This window comes from Chaetodon auriga, chromosome 20, assembly GCF_051107435.1.
Source record: "Chaetodon auriga isolate fChaAug3 chromosome 20, fChaAug3.hap1, whole genome shotgun sequence".
NCBI classification, from domain to species: Eukaryota; Metazoa; Chordata; class Actinopteri; order Chaetodontiformes; family Chaetodontidae; genus Chaetodon; species Chaetodon auriga.
Window position 1 is genome coordinate 14,789,669 of NC_135093.1, and position 23,862 is coordinate 14,813,530.

Genomic DNA, 23,862 nt, shown 5'->3' on the forward strand with positions numbered 1-23,862 from the left:
ACCTTCAACTTCCTGCAATCACAGCGTAAACATGGCAGTTGCACAGTAGTAAATCCAATTTAAGACTTTTATTCACCTAAAATTAGTTGTTGTCTTATTTGGATTAAATATTGGTAGTGTTGAAATTGTCTTTGAAGGGACCGATAACATCACAGTGTTGAACTGACTGTACCTGATTGAAATCAATGAAATTTTGAATATATGTTTCTCCCTGAAGGAAGGACCTGGAAATCAACAGCACCAGCTCCAAGCTAGAAGCTGAGGAGGCCATCAACATTGGACTCCAGAGGAAGAGCAAGGAGCTGCAGGTCAGAGCCTTTGAACATGGTGCATTACTCCTCATAACTATGTCATAGCTCATAACTATATATTCACACAGACACAACAGTGTGGCTCATTGATGTGTTTTTAATTGGACTACAGTGGGACTCTGTGGCACAGGAATAAGACACATCAGGCTTTGATGCAAACACTTGTTAGTAAGAGCTATTGTTAACTGGAACTGTTTGTAGAACACACAAATTCCTTCCCTTTTCGGTTGATATTCATCTCCAAGCATCAGGACTGGTATGTGCCTTCCATCTGCAGCCTCTAATTTGAGAGATGTGGTGAATATTTTCAAAGCGCTGCACAATTATGCACGTCACATCCAATCTGGGCACCTTGATGAAATCTTGCTCAACCTGCAGCTGGCTCTCAAAATGAATCAATGCACATCATCAGGAGCACAGGAGCACTTATGGTTATGTTTGAAGAAGAAGATGACCAGGAAAAGGCCCAAAATTAACACACAGTGTCACACTGCAAGAGTTTTTGAGGGAAGGAGTAACTAATCAGTGATTATAATTGGGTAATATTTGGCAGGAATGAGAGTCTGTGGTGTCGACTGGCAAAGGAGAGGAAGAGGCTGGTTTCCTTAAAGTACATGCAGGGAGCTCAGCTATAGCTTACAGAAGAGTGGTGAGATGCATTCCTGCCTTTCAACAGAGCTGCTGGGCTCTGCTCCGTGATTGGAGCTGTCACTTCACAGCTCCATGCCTGTCAGGAGATGGTTAAAACACACTGCCTACATCCAAACTGATAACCATCTCCCACTTCCCTCTGATGGTGTGACTAGGAGTGGTCGGGGGTAGCTGCAGTCAGCAGGGGGGTTTTTTGTTGTTGTTTATTTTGGCTCTCACAGTTTCTAAGACCCTGGATATCTTCTTCAGGTGTGGGGTTCCCGGTTTCTTTTTTCTGACATGGAAGTTTCTACCTCTAAGGACGTCTTGGTGTTGGCATTAATATAAGTGAAACAAAAACATGGGAACTATGCGTTTAGTGACCTAAAGGGCAGCTGCCTGTTCATGGGCTCTCCATTGGACCTCTATTGGATGGATTGCCATGACACTGTGTATGATGATGTTATGATGTTAGCATGACAAGCACTAACATTTTACATGTATGCAACTGCTAACAGCTAACTTAAAATGAAATTTCTCCACACTGAGCCCTGAAAAATGACGTGATGTCTCAGTTCCGATGTGGGTTAATAAGGAGAAACTGACCAGTAATCACAAACTGTAAGCCATGTATGACAATGCTGAAGTCTGAATTCATTTATTCCTGGAGCCCTTAATTTGTTTCATACTTGCTTGCTCAACACTCCCAAGAATTTCTCTACAAAATATAGTGATTCATCCTGTTTATGTGTTGATGACAGTTTAAGAAAGACAGTAAATGAAGTTGAGTTATGACACAGTCCACCTAGTCTGGCTGTTATAGATCTCTCTCGCTCACATCTTGACCTGTCACAGCAGGAAAAACACAGCTGCAGCTAGTAACATTACCGATGGCTGTGTTCCATTGAGATGATCCAGTAAATCATGCCAGGGGTTCAGGATGCCAGCACGCTGACGGTGAAACTCCTGAATGGGCTGTAGTCATTATTAATGGTGTTTGTTACACCGATGTTTCAAAAATGTGCCACGACAAAGGTGTCTAGTTCAGACATTATTTATGTTCTCCTACCAGCCGTGTTTACAGACGTTAAATCATGGCAACAAACCATTCAGTCAGTCCAACAGTGGGGTTCTTGACACTGTGTGCAACCATTTTACATGAATAACATGCTGATGTGGACATAGAGCACAATACAAGCATCTCAAGACACAAGAAAAAAAAATATGTACATCTTGTGCTTGTATGTACGGTTGGATATACATGAAATTCTAACTGTTACTATGCACAAACTAATACATGAAACAAACATAAATGGCATCATTCTTTCGTGTTTTCTTCAGTTATTCACAGTTTGATCTTTGACTGGCGGTTAATCAATTATCATCTCTTTCTCCTGCAATGGTTTAATAGCATGTGACTGGAGAATTAGCGCCACCAGCTGTTGGTGAATTCCTAATAATCACATAAAGCTCAGTTCTAAGTTTTTTCTAATATAACCTATAACAAAATAATGGAGTTAGCTAATTACCTCTATGCTAACTCTTGGCTTTGGACATAATGCCAGCTAGGTTAGTGCAAAGCTAGTTACCCAGGCTTGCTAGCATTAGCAGCATAATAGATTAAGAACACTATTCCATAGACGCTTACACTCATGTGTTTTTGGGTTTACTGCTTATAGTGAGTATCACTCTGACTCCAGCCCCAGTTCCAAATGCCTCAGCATGTGGAGAAACCCAAAGCCTGACAGTGCAATCAGTGACTGTGACTGCTGTATTGACTAAAACCACTGTGGCCTGTACAGCGGAACAAAAGAGTGTCGCTCAACTGAACCTCAAATCACAACAAAGCGAAGGAAAAAGTAATTGCAGCAGTGGCCACACGGATTATAAACAAGTCGTTTTGTTGGTGTGTGCAGTGGAAATCACCACAGCAATGACCACCAAAGATGATCCTAGTTAAAACGCCATCTTCAGGATTACACTTTGAAAGGCCTTGGAGCATATAGTCGTTGTGTATTTGAGCCTGGACAGCATATCTATATGGATTATATTGGGTTTAGTTCCTTTAATGTTTCTCCTGCTTTTGCACAGAGCCCTCGGAAAGACGTTTATACTGAGGCCGCTCCTGTGAGTCTTAAAGTGCCATCCAGATAGAATCATGCACGTCTGAGAGCTTTGATCTGTGCCACTGGTGCATGCTGCAGATAACGTTTCGTCTGTGTCCGTCCCTTCGACGGGGCGAATGGGATAAGAGGCTGCTGAGAGTGACAGAGAAAGAGAGAAAAAGTAGGAGTGAGACGCTCAGGTGGTGCTTCCCCGCTCTGCCGATGCCTCTGGGAGCCTGATGTTTCATCCAGAGGTTTGTAAGGGGCAAAATAAAGAGCGCCTTTGTCTCTGATCGGAGGAGTGAAAGGCGATCCGTGTGTCTTTGAGGGTGGGCATGTTTTCACATTTACTGTAGCTTTGGCATCTCACAATGAGGCCATTATAAGTATGTCCCTGTGTGCCGGCATGTGTGTGAACTTTTCTGCTCCTCCTACTGATAAAGATGCAGGTGGACACGCAGCCCAGCTGACTGCACGGCCCATCTCGTTTGTGGCCCACTCACATCTGGGTTTGACGTAAAGGTCACATGAATATGTCCACAAGCTTGAGTGGAATCAAAGAGATAGCTTTGTCTATCTTCAGTGATGAAGCCGCCTCTCCCTCTCTAGTCTGTTGTAATTTAAAGCAGGGGTCTACTGCAGGTCGCAGGCCTGAAGCCCTGATTTCTTACAACAGCCCCATGTTCTGAGTGGTTTTATTACACGGTTGTAAAGCAGGTATTATCAGCCACAGTGCTGTTTAAGGTCATCACATTGTGAGAAGACAAAGCTATGTCTTGCCCCGTGGCCTTGTTTGTTTTATACCAGATGTTTCACTGGAGGTGTCGCATCAGATTGTGCCACAGCAGGGATCAAAGTCTAACATTCAGGTGATGCTTTTCATATTTTCACAGTACATTTACTGCTTAGACCCCAAACCAACAGAGGAACTATGTCTGTGATTGAAAGTTGTTTCAATATGTCTTTGTTTTTTGCAATTTGGATCAATTAAGTCTTTAAAGCTGCATTAATTATGTTTTCGGGACTGCCGCAACAAACTGTAAACACAACACAGGCACTGGAATACACTGCAGCCGGCAGAATCTTGGTGTTCTTTGTTGGCACACCACACTACAACTGTGCATGTATTTATACTTAGATAGAATTTATTCAGTTACGAGAATAGTTCACTATTTGTGAAAAATGCTGATTCATTTTCTTTCCATGAGTGAGATGAGAAGATTGATGTCAGTGTCAGGTCTGCGAGTCACGACAGGCCAGGTTTATCTTAGCCCAGCTCAGCCTGGAGACTGGAAGCAGGGCCAAACAGCCCGGCTCTGTGGAAAGTCAAAAATACGACTACCAACACCTGTAAGCTCACTAATTAACTCTTCCATACACAAACAGGAATGTGAAAACAACAATTTTGGTTTCGGGGGAGCTGTGCACTGGAATTTTTTTGGGGAAAAAAAGCATTGTTCATCAAGAAGTAGTTAAATATCCTCCCTCTACAATAATTGTTGTTGTGCACAATTGAACACACCAGACACAACATGCTAATTAGTGAACTTTTTTTAGTTCCTGCCTCTGGCGCGTTGGACAGAACAGATATGCTTCTGTTTTGTTCACTGCAGGCGGGGTGACAGCTCACATTCTGGAAGTCTGTCATCTTCCATTTTATGTGTGTAACTCCACTGATTGTGTGTGTGCGCAGACGGAGCGCCGAAGCTGCTTCCGCTGTTCTGCTAACGTGCTGCTCGCAAACTACTGAACTTTTCCAATGAGTTCATTTAATTTGATCGTGTCCCTGCAGTGCTGGACCCTGACCATCAGACAAAGACAAACCAAAGCTGTTTTAAAACTCAGCTGCACTGCAGTGAGCTGGGAGGAAACGTTAGGGGTTTGGGCAGAGCGCTGGGATCTGTAACAAATCAGGGAGTGTATTGGAATGATGTATTTCCTGTAGTTTGCCTAAAACTGCCTGATTTTTGAAAACTGTTCACAGTGACTTTGTTTATATTTGGCCATATATTTGGGCAGGAAAAAGATGAATTTGTGTATCGTGTGAATTCAGGTTTGGTTTGGAGACCAGCCTGTGATGCGAGGTTACGTGTGTCTCATTCAAATGTCTTTATCTCTCTTGTTAAACGGGCACCTGTGCTGAGCAGGCGTCACGTCAGTTCTAATACCACTGATCTGACCTGCGTCATCACCTGCAGCGCAAGGCTTCGACCAGGTCAACAGCACGCTGTCATCACCCAGCCAATCAAACAACCATGACTTTTACTGCTGGAAGCTGCACACTGCCATCTGAAGGCATTTAAAAGAACAAAGCAGATTCCAGCCCAGTCACAGGGACCTGAATTATGTGAGCATGTGTGGGCAGTATGGTGGACTCACATCAGCAGGGGGTCTGAAATGCTCTGGGTCTGGTGCCGAGACAGGACGCACAATTTTTTTTTGGCTTTGTTTTCCCCTCCGACTGACATCGGGGGGGATCTCACAGGATATAACTGCCCACGCCGCTGAATATCCCCTCAGACGCGAGCGGGGAGACATCAGCTATGAGGCCACATCTGATTGCAATTCATGGACAATTATTATGGTTTCAGAGCACAGCAGAAAAAAAGAAAGCTAAAACTTTAAGCATATACAATTATGGAGATCAAACCCTGCAACCATTCTCAGCAATGATGGGCTAATTTTGTTATTTCCCCGTACGACTCCAAGAGTCCCCCTAAGTAGAGGAGATGGTGTGGGATCATTTAGAATAAATTTCATTTATAAAAGTGCACAAAATCAATGGGTAAACTCTTTCTGCCATCGATCAGTAGTCCAAATTGTGTTTATCCATGCAGTCTGGCTCAGACATCTTAACACTGTTAGTACACTATGTTTTCTGCAATTGTATTAGAGCCACAATATTTATTTTGAGGCTGGTTTGAGGCTGTGGAAAGTAGACTTTTAACAAGAAACAGATATGTGAGCAGGGAACTGTGAGAGACAGAAAAAAGGCTGGGCATGCATAAGGGGGTGTGGACAGTAAAATGCCGGAGGGGATCAACAGCGAGGCTGTGTGTGTGTGTTTGTGTGTGTTTGAATTTGTGTGTGTGTGTGTGTGTGTGTGGGACAGTCAGTCAGTCAGTCAGTCAGTTGGGCTGCTGCTGCCTCACCATGGCTGTTCTCTCTGCAGATGTCCTGCGCTGGCATGTGAGTTTTCATTTCAATTTTCCGCCGTTCTGTTAGTGCTTATCTTGTCGAAATCCTGTTGAAAGAGCAGGACAAGTTTATGTCTTTGTGCGTTATTTTTCACATTAGGCTGTGATGTGTCTGACCCTGCTTTAGGGACACTTCTAAGAAATGCAGACAAACTCCCCCTTGCATTAAAACTGCAAGGTAATTCCTTGCCTATGTGTGTTAATCTTGCCGTATCTGATTCAGTCATGTTCGGGGAGCGTCGGGTGCCGTGTAGCCGGTGAGTGGCTTTCACCACATCAGTGGGTGTGCTGTAGGTGCTGTTGCTGTGAATGGCCCTCGGCTACATGCCATGTCAGACACACTTCCTGACACTGAGACATAGATAGAGCTGGAGATAACGCAGAACATGACACAACTTGGAAGGATGCAGCCATGTTGGGAAACTAGCAATAAATTCTTTTATTAGCAGGGCAAAGTGTGGCTTTGGCACAAGATTAGTGGCACAGAAATGTTAGAGCGGGTGATTGATTTATGTTGGCTCGTTCTGATTGTTTTGACTGTTTGAGCGGACTCCAATCACGTAATATTAGGAGCCTTAAGGCATGAGCGCGCAAGTGCACACAAATGGTCATGTGTATATTATAACAAGTGGAGCACATTCAAGTATGCACACAACAGTAGCAAACAGTAGTAAATCTATTCTAATGCAAGTAAACGCCCTGCATTGATCAAAAGCAAGAGTGATCAGTTAAAAATAACGGCTCTTGTGAGTGTTATACGATTATATTTCATATGATATTACATGATTACTACTAATGCATTATTGTGTAAGTTGCCATTTGCAGTTGTAGGTAATCTAGATGGAGCTCCTTTAGCTTTCATTTAACTTAAATGTAGCAGCACATGAGTTAATGCACTTAGCGACATTCCCCCACTGATTGTAATCAGAAGAACTGAACCAGCACCAGCGTGTTTTTGTTCTGCTGCGGACAAAACGACAAAAGAGAATGAGTCTGAAAATCAATCAAGCCTGAAAAGGACAAATTGCTCATTTTGGTTTTATTACAACCCTCCTATGTAGCATTCATAAGCAGCGTATGAAGCGTTTATTAATGATTTATAACATGCTATAAAGCGGTTAGGATCGGATAAATTAAACTTTATTAAGTGGTTATTAATGTATTTCTCCGCAACTGTTAAACCCTGTGAAGAATCTATCATTGTGCATGAACAGCTAGCAGTAGTTTTAATTTAATGCATCGTTATTGAACCTTTTTGACGTTGCATATGTATGTAATTTCATCAGGATATGGTCTCTTTTATAGGCATAATAAAGTTAGAAGCACCGCATGGAACATAAAGATTACACAGACAGACTGAATCATTTCCACAGCTACACTGTCTGTCCACTCCTTGATGCTTCTTGGGAAATGCATCACTGATTTCCAGCCAGAACTGTAAAACCAAGAAAAAGCAAAAACATAACACAAATTCCTCGAATGTCATGAAAATGGCACGGATGCTTTTTTGTCTGTGGAACCGGACATAGCAGACCCAGCCCTGGGTCAGAATACAGATAATGATGGTGAATACAGACATTCTTGCCCTAAATTGCTACCTGAGGAAAAAGCCAGAGGCGTGCCAAATCCCAAGAGAAAGCAGAGTGTATGAAATGGCCTCACCACACACAAGCGCTGCCCTGAAATAGCAAACAATCTGTGGAGGTGACGCCCCATTTGTTCTGTGTCACAATGATATAGGCACTGTGAAACCAGTGGATAACAGCTCCGCTTCAGATATCCTGCTCATATGTTATATTTTAGTGAAAGCAGACTGTTATTCTTTTCACTGAAATCCGTTTCAACATCAACTCTTCTGTCTTTAGGCTCGCATCGAGGAGCTGGAGGAGGAGCTGGAAGCCGAGCGGGCCATGCGAGCCAAGGTACAGTACTGTAAGGCGCTGTCGAACATCTGCCCTCCGCGTAAATGAAAGAAAGAGCAGCTGAGCCCTAAATCTGTCTGTCAGGCTGCGGGGCAGATAAGAAGATGCCAAGCAGTCCTGGGATCAGCTCGGTTCGGCTGTAACATCCAGGCCTGTGGTGCTGTGAATTGAGGGGAACATTAAAAGAGAGGGGGGAAAAAAATCAAGAAGATTGCTGATCTGTTGGCAGCCGGTGGGGTACGTGTGTTGGTGCTGTGCCTCTGGTCACCCCAAACCATCTGCACCTGTGATAATAAACTCAGGGGGGAAGGACCTTGTGTTTCTGGTTAACATACAGGGCAACCCTAGAGGCGTAGGGACCCCAACATCCTTTTTCCTCTTTCTTATTCTTTCTTATTTTTCCCAATCTTTCTCTTCCCTCACACACACACACACACACACACACACACACACACACACACACACACACCAGTGCACCTTCTGTTTCTTGTAATAATCCCTTCGTCTTCTCCTCGGAGCACTTCACAGGAACAGGACCTTTTTTTTCCACCTTTCCGTAGCAAGGTTTTCAAGACGTTGTCTTTGTGATGTAAAGGGGTTTTAAAACATGCCTGGTTCATATAAAGATAGTCTACAACGGTGGGTGCCTTAAGTGCTTGTTGTTTCAAACAAGACCCTCTTAAAGCATGTGTGTGTTTAAGCCGCAGAACCTGGTTGCCCCTCTTAAGACCTGATGGCAGTTTCAACGTTACAGTAGGTAAAGGCAGAAATGCAGAGGTACATATTTCACTCTGAGTGTTGAATAGAGTGACAGCGGGCCCGAGGGTGTGTTTTGCACACTTCTCCCCACTCTGGGTGGTATGGTAATGGTCTAATGGGGTGGTATGGTAATGGCCTAATGGTGCTAGCTGGGTCTCCCCCCCCCCCCCCCCCCCAATCCCCACCCCACCGTTCTCCAAAACCACAGAGCGGTGAAAGAGGCAAGCAGAGACATGCAGGTCTTTATCTGTTCCACAGCCTGCGTCTTCAGGGGAGCTCAAATACAACATACCTCTGCTGCAGACAGGCTCGCTATTGTTAGACTCTGCTCCTCAGGTCGCGCAGGGGAGATATCAGCAGGAGATAGAGGCTGACAGACAGCACTATTTTCCATCGGATCTTCTCCCAGCTGGAATGCCAGCCGCTCTCACACACACATCCATGTGTACTGTGGAGTGTTGTCACTCACTCGGAAACACACACACAGAAACATAGAGAGCATACATAGCATCCAATTAACGTGTAATCTTTAAGACAAATACAAATGTGGCATTAGTTCTATGAATTGGACAGGATGGAGTTGCCTCTGAGATGACATTCGGTTAGATGACGCCATGTTCTCCATTAAGACCCATATGACAGAAAGATTAACCTTAAAGCTGCACTCATGGATATTTCTAAAGGAACAATGGGTCAAATGACTATGTGTAATGTGACAGGGGTCTCGAGTAGTGACAGACTTTCCTGGGAGGTGGAACCTGGTGGCAGATGCAATTACATATAGGCTTATAGGGGTTTGCTAACACATTCATCATATCAACCTTATAAGGTGATAATGTGTTATGGTTGTGGCCACTTGTTGCTGCATTAATCTTTTTTCCTCTCATATGTGGGCTGAACTCCACAACGAGTTAAGAAGTTTTATATTTGATATATTATGGTTTGTAAAGTTGACATGGCTAACAGCTACATTTCCCGCAGGACTGGAGCAGCATGAGCATTCATTTGCTGTCATGTTTCTGGTGGCTCTATAGATGCTTTTTAGCTGAAAATAGCTTCCTACTGCTGCTGCTGCCAGAAACATGGCTGATGAGCGCTGTAGGACTGGACTTAGAGTTACACAAACAAGCAAACAGCTGAGCAACTGCATGGTCATATGAAAATATGCATTAGTGCAGCTTCGACAATAAGTCACCACAGAATGAAATGTTGTCAACCGTATTAATAACAACTAACTCCCTCACACACCTCTAGAGTATCTGGCCATGCAGATAGTTTGGGTTTCCATTTGCAGATACCTTCCTTCATTCCAATACAGTGGAGGTGAAAGCAACTTTGAAACACAACAACAAAATCTAATTGCAGTGTGTTTGTTGGGAAACAGTGTGCTTAATCTGGATGATCAACACAGCACACTGTGTGAACGGCTCTGACAAACGATCTGCGTGATTAGATACTGCTAGATATGCAGCTGGAGGACATTTACCTTCCAGTCAAAACCAACCACGCTAATTAGGTTCCACCCTACACTTCTCCTATTGATGTTAGCCATATATAGCTCTTAAAAAGCATGAAATTCTTGATGTTTTCTTGCTGAGGGTGGTTTCTAAACTAAATTGTGTTGTCATTTCGCTGTGGTCAGGGAAGAACCTCCATCATACTGTTGGCAGAGGACATGGACGGATACAGGGGAGCACATAGGCAAACATAGACTGGCCTGTGTGCCCAGACTGCACAGACTAATGCTCCTTCTCCTTCATGCTCTTGTGCAAATGAAGATGAATCTCCCCTCTTCATCAGGGGACTTTGTGGGCACTGACCCTCCATTAGCACGTGAATGGGAGTGAGTGGTGTTGGGTGGCGCTGATCCGGAGGAGCTATTGACTCAGTCAGCAGCGCGGAGGAGAGCGATGAGTGAGCTGAGTGCTCCGTGTTCAGAGCAAGGTTGTAGACCTAGAGGGTGGGGCTGTGAGGAGGGGGCTGGGGGTGGGGTGAGCTGTGGGTGTGGGAGGTGAAAGAGGAGGCCCCCAGTGAGTATCATCTGTTTTCCCTTGTTCTGCCTGAGGTGTGTTGACGGCTGTGGCTCATTGGTGCTATCAGGGAGGCCTGAGACTCCAGCTTTTACAGACCAGTCTCAACATCTACGGCTGTCTTTAAAGCAGCTGTAAAAGATCGACGTAAAAACAACAAGTGCCTTTAACTGCAGAGCGCTGGCTGTTTGTGCACGTAACGGCCCGCCGTTATAAACTCTCTCCATGTGTGCCGTGCCGTGTCAGAGCGTGAGAAGGCTCTTTGACGATTTCGCTGAGGGGCTTATCATCATCGTTCATATATGAGCATTTCTGAAGCTTTATAGATTTTGTTTGTTTTGCATTTATGTGGAACAAGTGAATTTTGTATTTCTTTTGATGAAAGGTATCAAGTTTTATTATACTGCATATTATACTGGTATTAGATTTTATTGTATCACTGAAGCCTGAAGGGTGTGATCCGAAACATATGTATGTGTAGTGTGTATACGTATATACATACAGTATATGTGCGTGTGTGTTTATGCATATATGTATATGTACATACATACATGTATATGTGTGTGTGTGTATAGATATACATTTTTCAAGTTAAAGCTCTGCTAATCCAAATTTATATATAAGCAATCTATTAGATAACTGTGTCATGTGAAAAGGCTCCAATGTAGAGACTCATCACCTGACTCTGCAGCTCCCCTCCAAGCTTTGAGTATTGTTTTTGTCTCAGTTTTATAAGGTGATAACATGTCAGTGTGGTGTTTACAGCTAGTTAATCTGCCCCCAAGTAGTAAAAAAAAAAAAAAAATCAATTAATGTAGCTTTAAGGGTTGTGAACAGCTTGCTAAATCATCTTTGTAAAAGAGATCAAAATCAAGCATCACATCAACAAAAGCAAAAAGCAGAATGGCTTGACTTTGTCGGACGTTTAGCAGTGAACAGCACTGGATAACTTAGAAAGGAAACAGGAGTTCACAGATAATATTTGGACTTTCTGACAGCAGCTAACCCCTGTGTTGCTCTGACTGGATACCAGCTACCCTCCTGACTTCTGACCTCAGGAAAGATCACTTCCTCTTGTGGGCTGTCAATCATACTGATCCCCCAGTGGTTAAATATCCTGTCCGAGGAGGTGGGACAGCTTTACGATCAGAATAGATGAGGTCTTCTGCCTGAAGTTTAAAACAGTGGAGGCTCTCATCAACACATTGACTTGGACCAAGGAAGTCTGAACTCATGTGAACGTTTCAATGCGAGCTTTTTACTCACCTCCCACCAAAGGACTTGCTCTTTGTACACTGATTTGAATCATAATAAGAAGATTAGGATCATTTGGTATCAAGTTCGGCATCATGTAATGTTTAACACCACGCTTGAACTGCTGTTTTATGACAGGTGGAGAAGCAGAGAGCAGATCTAACCAGAGAACTGGATGATCTCACTGACCGACTGGAGGAAGCAGGAGGGATCACTGCCTCACAGGTCAGCTGTGTACATTCTCCCACACTTACACACATTTGCACCATTAGCCTTTTTTAAGGGTGCACTGGATCTAGGTTATATGCCATACACTTTCTTGCTGACAGTTAGAATCTGCAGTTAAGCTCAGATAAGCGTAAAGATTTGGAAACTTGAGAGGGTAAAAAGTTCGGGTTGTGCAGGGAGTTACCTGCTTGAACGATTTCTTGTCCGGACTCAGAGACTTCCTGGACTCTCAGCTGGTTACGTGGCAAATTTATGGTGATGACACCGTGATGTCACTCTCCAGGCCAAGAAAAGGTGCGGCAGACATCCTCCTGTCAGCCTGTTAATTAGTGAGTTTTAGAGGCGCTGCAAGGCAGATTTTTTTGCTAAAGTAACAATCTCCTGACTTCATTCTTACCAGACAATTATCGGATAGCTCTGAGCAAGAAAACAAATAAGCATACTTCCTATATTTGCATTTTATTAATTCATTCATCTGTGAAAGCTGCCAAAGATTTAGCCTTGAGAGTTTCCAGACTGGATCTGTGTATTCTAGCATGGATAATTCCACATAAATAACACTGAGAGACAGTTTCAGGTTGAGTATTTTAGGGAATGGGGAGCTTGCTGGCACATTAGCATCATCTCAGTTAGAGAGAGTAACAGTTAGAAATCTAAAGAATGGTCATTCAGAACTAGTAATTTAGGACATTGTCACTCAAAATTGAGGACACATGTCTCCACATTGAGCCTGTGTGTGATTAACAGATGGAGGTGAACAAGAAGCGAGAGGCTGAGCTGCAGCGCCTGAGGCGAGACCTGGAGGAGGCCTCTGTCCAGTCAGAAGCGCTGGCTGCGACTCTGAGGAAGCGGCACAGCGACGCCATGGCAGAGCTGAGCGAGCAGTGTGAGGCTCTGCAGAGGGTCAGGGCCAAGCTGGAGAAGGAGAAGCAGAACCTGAGGATGGAGGTGGACGAGCTGGCAGCCTCTCTGGACAGTCTGCAGAAAGCCAAGGTCGGGAAGTTATATCACAGGCACTGAGGTTCACGCTGACCTGCTTAACCAACAAGTAACGCCGGCCTTCTGTGATGCTTATCGTAATGTTTGCGGGTGTGTTCGTGTTGTGCTGCAGACGTCCTCGGAAGGCCAGATGAAGAAGCTGGAGGAGCAGCTGTCAGAAGCCAACAGGAGAGGAGATGACCTGCAGAGGTCCTTGACTGAGCTCAGTGTGGCCAAGAACAGACTCACAGGTACTGCGCACCTGAAAGAAGTTCCCTTCTCCTCGTGCTCTGAAGCAATTACAGCTAGTCTCAAGATTTGTTCAAGTCATGTGACACATTCACAGCCAGGGAGCTGCCATCTTTTGCATTTTTATGGCCCTGAAACCTCAGTTTCAGATCTCAGAAGTGTTCTCCATAAACACTTGTGACTGAACAAGCAACAATTAAAGTTATTTCATGCTGGACCCCAGAAGAAGAGATATTGGAGATCTTAGGATCATTAACGAGCAGAAATTTTGCCCTCCCCATTTCCATACATGAGGGGGCAGACTATTAGAAACACTACACAATATAATGGAGTCCAATACAACACCATCACTAACTATGACTTTACATACGCTGTAATTGAACACCTCTATCACACTGTCAACAAAAAACTCAGTATTATAGTTCAGTAGATATATTCAACACTTATTTTAACTGAAGAGACTTGAATGAGCATTTGTCCTGACTGGTAAATAGACAGTCACACAGAAAACGAGTGGAGTGCTACTTAAACAGAATGACCTCTCCATCTCCACTTTGTTTCCAATGGCAAGAAACCTGTGTATTTATTCACCGCAGAGCAAAATGCAACAGGCACAGATATGATTGTGATGAACTGGCAGATGAGTCTCTCACGCTCCATTTAGTCCTCGCTATTTTATACTGTGTATCTTTCTCAGTTAGGTACATAAACCACATCTGCTGGCGTGTAACCAAACAGAGACAGTTACAATAACAAAGCAAACAAGTCACACTGTGTGTCGCCGCAGAACCTGGCATAGGCACGTTGCTTAACGCCTACTGTTTGCTACAGTGTGTTGATAATCAGCGTTATTGTGTGTCCTGTCAGCTGATAACGCTGACGTGGGTCGACAGATGGAGGAGGCAGAGAGCAGAGCCATCCAGCTGGGCCGCTCCAAGACTCTGCTCCAATCCCAACTGGAAGAGCTGAAGAAACAACTGGACGAGGAGCTCAAGGTTAGTGTGTGGAAAATCAAATATCTAGTGTGCAGCTAAATGGAAAAAAAAAAAATCCCTTTAATGGCTATAATGTGCTTGCTCTCCCCCTCAAAGTCCTATATTGACACGTGTCTCTCTGGTGCCAGTGTAAGCAGGCGATGAGCAGCAGCCTGAGCTCAGTTCGGCAGGAGTGCGAGGTGCTGAAGGAGCAGCTGGAGGAGGAGCAGGAGAGCAAGCAGGAGCTGCAGCGTCTCGTGTCCAAACTCAACAGCGAGGTGACGCACTGGAGGAGCAAACATGAGTCCGACACCATCCAGCACGCCGACGAGCTGGAGGACACCAAGTGCGTTGTGTTGATACTGGCAGTCCACGGTCACATTTGACACTTTGAATGCATGTCAGCGGTCCAACTCATGTGTGTGTCGCAGGAAGAAGCTGGCAACCAGGCTTCAGGAGGCCGAGGAGGCCGTGGAAGCCACCCAAGCCAAATGCTCTTCACTGGAGAAAACCAAACAGAGGCTGCAGGGAGAGGTGGAGGAGCTCTGCCTGGACCTGGAGAAGGTAGAGCTGGAGACATGTTGCGTGAGTAATGCAGTGCCATGAACTTCTCTGTTGTTACCATGGAGCATATGTTCCCCGTCCCAGGCCAGCAGCTGCGGTCAGACTCTGGATAAGAAGCAGCGGATCCTGGAGAGGCAGCTCGGAGACTGGAAGCAGAAGTGCGAGGAGCTGGTGGCCGAGGTGGAAGGCTGCCAGAAGGAGAGCAGGCAACACGCCAGCGAGCTCTTCAAACTGAAGACGGCCCATGAAGAGTCTCTGGAGCAGCTGGAGGCCCTACGCAGGGAGAACAAGGCCTACCAGGGTACGAAAATACACATGTGGAGGGAGGGCTGATGCCTTTAGCAGGTTTTATGGACTAGATCGACATTTGGGGAAATAAGATGAATCATTTCTTGCAGAGAGTTTGACAATAAGATGACCTCATTCATATCTTTTAGTTAAGTACTGCACAGAAGTGGAGCCAGGAGGCTTTTAGCTTAGCTTAGCTTAGACAGCAAGCCCAAGTTACTACGACTACCAACACCTCGAAAGCTCACTGTTTTTTACATGCATGTTATTTGAACAGCACACAAACACAAATGTTTAACACATACGGGACGTTTTTGGCTGTAACTGAACTAAAAATTGTTGTCCTTAAGTATCTGTTTGTGTACAGCGTCAAAAAAGGCAGACAGGAGAGTGGTATGAATCTTTATTTGCAAATGTCAACTAATAGTAAGCATGGTTAAAGTGGACTTGTGTGTGGACTCTCTCTGTCTGACAGAGGAGATAGCAGACCTGACGGATCAGCTCTCAGATGGAGGCAAATGTGTCCACGAGCTCCAGAAGGCAAAGAAGAAGATCGAGATGGAGAAAGAAGAGTTACAGGCCTCACTGGAAGAGTCTGAGGCAGCTTTGGAGGTAGCTGCCTGTTAGCTGTGATAGTCAGTGTATTGTGTTGTCAGTATGTGTGTGCTTACTCTTCACTGATTTCATTTAATATAGCTAGGATAGCTCAAATCACAAATCACACTTGTGCTCCCTTCCTCCCTCCCTTCCTTCCTTCCTTCCTTCCAGGCTGAGGAGACCAAGGTGCTGAGGCTGCAGCTGGAGTTGTCTCAGGCTAAAGGAGACCTGGAGCGCAGATTTCAGGAGAAGGAGGAAGAGGCAGAAGCCACTAGGTACCTCAGCTTCCTCTCATTCCTTCAGTGTCCTCATCCCTAAGACAGATCATCTCTTTCCTATGCCACATACCTCTGATTCAGACCTACCTCGCTGCATAGCTGCTTAGATGACGTTTAAAACATAAGTTTAACAAAGAGGTCCTATCATCCCTACTGAACTAATAAAACTCTGTGCTGTGGCTTAAGTCCAGTCAAGTGAGTGATATATCCAAAATTAGATCAATGCTATCATTTTATCACGAAATGTGTTTTTATATACTCATGCCTGGATTATTGTAATGCCTCATTTGCTCGTCCCAAGGGTCGAGCTATGGAACAGAGAAAAGCAGAATTCATTTTCAATGACTGTTAATCACATCCAAGGTCCTAGCATGGTCTGGCGCCAGAGTAACTAAACATCACCGTTTATTGTCCTAACAGCCTTCAGTTTCTTAACTGTTCCTGAGTCCAAGGTAAAAAAAAAAAAAAAAGAAAGGTGATCAAGCTTTTTGCTGTATTGGCTCCTTGGCCCCCAAAACAGTCTTAAACTTAGCATGAGTTCAGCTAAAACTGCCTCACTTTGAAATGTTGTCTTAAAGGTAGTTTAATATCTTGGAAATGTGTTTATTTGCTTTCTTAGTAAGAAGGCTGATACAGCTCTCATATTTTTCCATTCAGTATGAATCTACAGCCAGCAGCCCATTAGCTGCAAAGGGCAAAACAGCAAGCCTGGTCACAAAATCCACCTTCAAACGCCTCTGAAGCTCACTAATTAATATGTTAGGGCTTGTTTTTTTCATCTGTGCAAAACCTGACATGTAAAAGACACAAGTTGTGGTTTTACATGGGTAGTGTATGGGAGTATTTCTTGGCCAGGCTCAGGTACTTTCTGGAATCTCTGCTGTCAACCTCACAGTGACAGCAGAACTCCAGGGAGTCACTGCGCTCAGCCAAGAAAGAGTCCTGCACACTCGTTAAACATGTTAATTAGTGAGCTTTAGGCGTGCTGTCAGGAAGAGTTTGTTACTGAGCCGCTTCCTGCTGTTTCAAGTCTCTATGCTAAGCTAAGCTAAGCTAAGCTAAGATAACCGGCTGCTGGCTTTAAGCTCATGCTCAACAAATATAAGACAGCTTTTTGTCTAACTCTCAGAAAGAAAGCTAATAAAAAAATGTTGAACTGCTCATTTAAAAGCGGACTTTCTCAATAACTGATACATTTTCTTACCTTTACATGTATTTTCTTTTGTTTTTTTCTACTCTCTGGTACCATTATTTACTGCTTTTAACTGCTGCTTACGCCCTGTCACTGTCTTCTCTTAACTCTGGAAAGCTTTTAGTGTGTCTTGCTTAGAAATACACCATTATTATTATTACCTTAAGCACTAATACTCTGTAATTCTCTTCCTATTACTGTTTTTCACTCTGTCTCTTATCTCCCTTCATTCCTTCAACAAAGTCATAGTGCAGTATCTTTAAAGGTAAGGTCTGCTTCATTAATCCCTGTCTGCAGCAGCGATATGTGCGCACTTCAACTTTGTAATGCCTCTTTTTTTCAATGCATCCCCCTCCTCCTCTGTCAGAAAAAGCCACCAGAGGGCGCTGGAGTCCCTGCAGGCCAGCCTGGATGTGGAGGTGAAAGGCAGGGCAGAGGGACTGAAGCTGAAAAAGAAACTGGAGGCCGACATCAACGAGCTGGAGCTGCAGGTCGACCTGCTCACCAAGAACAATGCAGAGCTCGGCAAGAACAGCAAGAAGATGCAGCAACAGATTAAGGTCAGATGAGAAGTTAATGGACGTTTTTGTTTTTTGTTTTTCTTTAATGATCTGGAAGACTTCCTCACACAGTTACTGTCCCCTGTACCAGGAGCTGCAGGCTCAGTTGGAGGAGGAGGTACGGAGCCACGAGGAGCGCAGGGAGGACCAGGCGGCCATGGAACGACGCTGTGCCCTACTGGGCAGCGAAGGGGAGGAGACTCGCACAGCCTTGGAGACTGCGGAGAGGGCTCGCAAGGCCCTGGAGACTGAGCTGCAGGAGGCCAGTGACAAATACAGCGACCTCAACAACCAGGTGATGCATAGAGGCTCTTTGCTTTAGGGCTCTGCAGAGGCGTCAGCTAAAACTCAAACTTAGACTCATGACTTTCTCAATGTTTGCTCTTGTGTGTTCAGTTCCAGTCGGCTTTGAGCGGGCGGAGGAAGCTGGAGGTGGATCTCCAGACTCTGCAGCAGGAGCACGAGGAGCTGCAAGGAGAGCTGAGAGGATCCACGGACAAGGCCAAGAAGGCCAGCTGCGAGGTAGAAGACAACTGGTATTAACTGTGATATCATAGCTGGAGAGATGTAACGCATGCATTTTAAAGGGATGGTGTAATTCTTTAAGCTGGCGCGAGTTGGGGAGGAGCTGCGTCTGGAGCAGGAGCACACCCTCCACCTGGAGAGAGTGAAGAAAGGTCTGGAGGCTCAGATCAAAGACATGAGCGGCAGGCTGGACGAGGCTGAGCAGATGGCTCTGAAAGGAGGCAAGAAGATCATCCAGAAGTTGGAGGGAAAGGTACAAACAGAGCAAGACATTTTGATGATGTTTCTCATTGCGATTTATTTTTAGGAAACAAAAAAAAAAAACATATTGACTATCAACATCTGCTGGACAGAAAATAGCTGAGTAGATTCCAGGACCAGACTAACTTAATAGGGTGTCTCGGGGCATAAATGAGCTTTCTTAAATCTGAGAAAATAACCATGACAATGCCATCCGCTTGGAGACGACAAATTTGAAACAGAACGTCTGTTTACAAAGCGGTGCTGCAGAAACATTACCAGGCAGAGGAGATCTAATGACATGCTAGCTCGTTGCATTACTGGACTCTACAGCCCCACATCGAGCGCTGCGGGATACAGCATTTTTGAGCTCGAGCCATGCAAACCCAACTAGCAATATTAAATCAATGGATTTAGTATCCTCTGACTATGTTGGCAGACTTAGAGCATAGTTTTACAGGGTGCAAGGGACTGATAGTAATCAGCAACAACAGCATGTGTCTTCATGAGTGTAAACCCCTCACGCACACTCTGTGAGGTGAAGTCACTGCTGCATGTCTGTGTGCAGGTAAAGGAGCTGGAGCTGGAACTGGACTCGGAGCAGAAGCGGCACGCTGAGACAGTGAAGACGCTGCGGAAGAACGAGCGCCGGCTGAAGGAGCTGCTGTTTCAGTCCGAGGAGGACCAGAAGAACCAGCAGAGGATGCAGGAGCTGGTGGAGAGGTTGCAGAACAAGATGAAGGCCTACAAGAGACAAGTGGAGGAGGCTGTACGTCACCTTGCTTACACGAAATCCCACACGGCACATGTCACTTGGTGAGAGTCCTGTTTGTTCTGATTGCACACACTGTTATCACCGCAGGAGGAACAGGCTAACATGAACCTGGCGAAGTACAGGAAGACCGTCCACGAGCTGGATGACGCTGAGGAGCGAGCTGACATCGCTGAGTCAGCGCTCACCAAGATCAGGACCAAGAACAGAGGCAGCTTCGGCAAAGGATACTCCTCTGTAAGTTAACTACCGCACATACATCAAGCAGACGCTCCTGAAATCACACGTCATCAGCTCCAGCATGCTGTCTGCTGATGAGTAGATTCAAGCCACAGTAAATTCATGTACATCCCTGAGCCACACCGCACAGTGTTCCTCCAGCGCCATCACCAGGTCAAGCCGCATATTCGTCCATTATATGTATTCATGAGCAAATACCTGCCAAGCTAACAGCATTCCAATCTTTCCAGTCATTTTTTCATGTTTTCTTAACCGCATCGCTTCCCTCCTCGTGTGTCTGGAGCCGCAGAGGAGGGATAATAACATCAGGGGGGATTTCATACTGGACAGGCTGTAGCTTTTGGAAGTTACCTGCTTGAACTAACTCAGATAAACTTTGTACAACATTTTCACACAGGAGGAGGGCTGTGAATCAGTTACAGGAAGCAACAAGCAATGCAAGAATTGGCTTTTTTTTTTTTTGCAGAATGACGATCTTCATGAAATCCCAGAGGTAGTGTTGCTCTGAGTAATGTCTGGCTAACGAGGTCTGTCTGTGCTCCACCAGGGTTACAGCACCCCGTACCCCCGCCTGGTCAGGTCACCCAGCTCTGTGGGCTCGGAGGGCAGAGGAGAGAAGATCCTCAATGACGACAACGAGTCCGTCAGCTCCCTCATCCCGGCGTATCTGGACTCCCTCAAGAAGCTCATGATTGACTAGAAACCCAGCCGAGACAGCTCCAGCCCTCTCAAGACGCTCAGTGTCTGACGTCTTTTGAAGAAGTGATGCGTGGTACAGTATGAAGTGAGGCTGAAACTGCAGGTTCTCGACACATTCAGGTCAGAGACGAACCATTCAGTGTGTGTCACCTGTCCGTGCATACTGTACATTCCCATGAATCTTTCTGCAATGTACTCATTCCTTTCTCTCTGTTCTGACTGCAGTCTGTACGATCACACCTTTAACAACACACTCCAGCTTTAATCCAATACTTTTTATACGCTTCATAATGTGATATATGTATGTAAAACAGAGTAAATGTGGAAAACTGTACTGGAAGTCTTCTAATGTCCCACTTAGGCTAACACTTCATTACAGTGACATGTTACAGGTCATTCATAAGCTGTCAATTAATTATGAACATCCTTAACAAATCGTTGATTTGTAAATGTCACAGAAATAATTAAACATCATTAATCATTTGTTAGTTATGGCAGAAATGTCTGAAGCTGTTAATTCAACAGTGCCTCGCCTTCACTGAATTAACAACATAGAGAAGCTACAGCTGCAGTGAACACGTGCTAAATTAAATTGCAACTGCTGCAGACTCCATAAAAGAATTTACATATAGAGATTTGTAAGTGTTCATCAGCTAATGCCTTATAAATGTCTTGTAACCAATCATTATGATGAAGTGTTACCAAGTGAGATATGCGACAAGGTGCCATCAACACATTGGTTATTTTAAGCCAATAATAAGAAATGCAGTGTCATGTATTTTACCTAAACTATCTGTCCAAGTCCAAGTGTATCTCTGTCTGATTTTTTAACCTCATCTTTATCTCTGCCTAAACCTTTACCCAGGCTTGGCCAAACCATTTTATTGTTGAATGTGTTTTTTTAGGAAATAAAAGACTTTTTTTCATTTATTACGCGTTCCCCCTCTTTCCATTCAATGTCCGCACGAAAGCGTCACCCAGAAAGCCAAAACAAACCAGAAAGGAGCATGTTATGACATAAGATACATATTTTCCTTTTATTAATGAAAAAACGCCAACCTTTAGCTGTTAATGTACAAAAGCGTCTCAGTCCTCTTCTGTCAATAGTCGAGTAATACTTGGCAGTCATACTGATCAAGACTTGGTGGTAAAATAGCAGTTTGTACAACATTGAACTTCTGCAGGCAGCAGCACTGACACTGAATCCAAAAACTGTAGAATACTTAAGAGGGCTGTTATTTCTACTGCATATAAAACACTTTGTACAGCTCATATATTAACAGTACCAAATTTCTGTATACCCAACTGTCTCTGTGTAAGATTCTACTCTTGACTGTATTCTACATCCTTCACTCTACTGCCTCCTGTCATTGCAAATCACACATCCCATATATGTACACCAGGCTGCCTGCGAACGTAACCTCCACACTCCCAGGGCAGTAATAACATGCAGAACAACGAAGTTCTCTTCAGAATAGTTTTCATTAGAACAGCAACTTAGAGTATAGCTATTAAAAATCATTTGGGTATAAAGTGCAGTTGGATGATTTTTAATTCTGATTAGGAATAGATGAAGTAAGACAGAGGTGGAAAGAATGTTTAGATTTCATACTTTTTTTTCAGAGATGTGACGAGGATTTGTGATTTTGGTTCCCAGCAATTGACCGTTTGCTAAACCCCGAACAGTGAGTCAATCATAGCTTAGTAAATGTAGCTGAGGCTGCAAGGAAATGGTTTAAACGGTGTGTTTATCTGCTCTAGTGTAAGCTCCAAACTTGATGATGTTACTGCCTAACATTGGCTGTACTACCCGCAGTACACACCTAGCATCATTTCCAAAAAATCAGGGGGCATGTCATTAGCAAATTCTCTGGAACGTCCACTTCATGGGAGCCAATGGTGTGACTATGTCAGAATTCAAAGTAATTAGCAGCTCTTAGCATGTTTCATGTTTTCATCGTGAGCTGGTGAGGATGTGAACTTTTTGTGTGGGACCTGTTAGCTTTAGCCTTAGTCTTTTAACATCATGTATGTAACCATTATGTGCACCTCCAAATTGGAAACTTTTGTCAGCTGGAGACAGAATTTTACCATTAGCATTAGCCTTTGCTAGCTAATTACAGCAAATAAAGTCTCCTAGCGACAGTTGTCATTTCAGATGACAAAATCCACAAGTTAGAAGATGATTTTTTTTTTTTTTGGAAACCCCATCTGGGGCCAGAATGGTATGGTATGGTATAGTATGTAGCAACAGTAACAAAGGAGTGGGGCTTAGCAAACAGTCAAAAACCTGCACATGGTGGATATTAGTACTAAAATACTTTAGTTTTATTCTGGGACACAGTAATGCAACACTCTCAGGCCAGAATGCATCTTGCTTAGCAGCATCTGTTAAATACTTTTTGCCAACAGCTTGCAGTTCTGAGGTCACATGTGCATCAACACACAAGTGAGTCAGAGAATTACCCCACAGAGCATAAGCACGCACAAACTGCAGCGTTACACTGCTGCATGACATAAAGCTATTCAACATTTACAGGTGTTAAATGTTCACTGTTGGTGCTTCTTGATCATTCGCCTCACAATTCACACTCATATAGTTCCCACTTTCCTGCGCCGCCTCAGCTGGGCATCGGCATCATAACAGGAAGCTATGACCTGCCATTATGTGACATCTTCATTTATCGCTCAGGGTTCACACTAAACTCCCCAAATACTGACATCATCCTCAGCAGCTTGCTTTTAGGAGTCACAGTTGGATCAGTTGGGGGAGGGAAGACCCCAGCACAGATTTCAGGCACGGTGCCTGTGGGTCCGTTTGTCTGAGTGTGAGCTCGGGAGTAAAAGTGTGCATATGCAGAGCCGTCAGACAGCACTAAGGTCAGATCTCTACGTCCACTGGCCTGATATCTCCAGTCTTATTCTCCCGCACCCACAGCTCTCTGTCTTTGGCCGGGTCCACGCATTGCAGGAGTTGGTCCACCGGCTCCATCGTCTGGACAAAGAGGGAACAGCAGTCAGTTGAAGCATCACATTACACACTCACATGTCCTTTGGTGAAGCCTCATGCTTCAGAGGGCATGTAAAGGGGCTCCCTCTGCTGGTGCAGGTGGAATAATGATGGGATTCAACTCAAATTTTATTTTCCCATGAGGGAGACTTGGTTGCTTTTAATGTGCAATATGTATGGCATATATTAAAACAAGTAATTTTTATGAAGTGGGCAACAGTGTGCAGTTAAAATGCCTACAAAGGAGTTCTCTGGCCTGG

At 44.5% G+C, this 23,862-nt stretch overlaps 2 protein-coding genes across 4 annotated transcripts in view; one reads left to right on the plus strand and one right to left on the minus strand.

Annotated features, from left to right (window-relative positions):
- The window catches only part of LOC143338941 (putative uncharacterized protein MYH16), a 44,827-nt gene extending 23,307 nt beyond the window's left edge, over positions 1-21,520 (plus strand). For both annotated transcript variants that reach the window (XM_076759840.1, XM_076759841.1), the window contains exons 6-23: positions 218-308; positions 8,109-8,165; positions 12,347-12,433; positions 13,184-13,429; positions 13,548-13,665; positions 14,531-14,658; positions 14,787-14,983; positions 15,069-15,201; positions 15,286-15,502; positions 15,965-16,101; positions 16,258-16,361; positions 17,924-18,116; positions 18,208-18,411; positions 18,513-18,638; positions 18,724-18,894; positions 19,450-19,650; positions 19,744-19,890; positions 20,441-21,520. In XM_076759840.1, the coding sequence (XP_076615955.1) occupies positions 218-308; positions 8,109-8,165; positions 12,347-12,433; positions 13,184-13,429; positions 13,548-13,665; positions 14,531-14,658; positions 14,787-14,983; positions 15,069-15,201; positions 15,286-15,502; positions 15,965-16,101; positions 16,258-16,361; positions 17,924-18,116; positions 18,208-18,411; positions 18,513-18,638; positions 18,724-18,894; positions 19,450-19,650; positions 19,744-19,890; positions 20,441-20,593 (2,710 nt within the window). In that variant the 3' untranslated portion in view covers positions 20,594-21,520. The remainder of the gene's footprint in view (positions 1-217; positions 309-8,108; positions 8,166-12,346; positions 12,434-13,183; positions 13,430-13,547; positions 13,666-14,530; positions 14,659-14,786; positions 14,984-15,068; positions 15,202-15,285; positions 15,503-15,964; positions 16,102-16,257; positions 16,362-17,923; positions 18,117-18,207; positions 18,412-18,512; positions 18,639-18,723; positions 18,895-19,449; positions 19,651-19,743; positions 19,891-20,440) is intronic.
- A 90-nt stretch (positions 21,521-21,610) lies between these two features.
- gas7b (growth arrest-specific 7b) overlaps positions 21,611-23,862 on the minus strand; it is a 48,423-nt gene continuing 46,171 nt past the window's right edge. For both annotated transcript variants that reach the window (XM_076759842.1, XM_076759843.1), the window contains exon 14: positions 21,611-23,587. In XM_076759842.1, the coding sequence (XP_076615957.1) occupies positions 23,474-23,587 (114 nt within the window). In that variant the 3' untranslated portion in view covers positions 21,611-23,473. The remainder of the gene's footprint in view (positions 23,588-23,862) is intronic.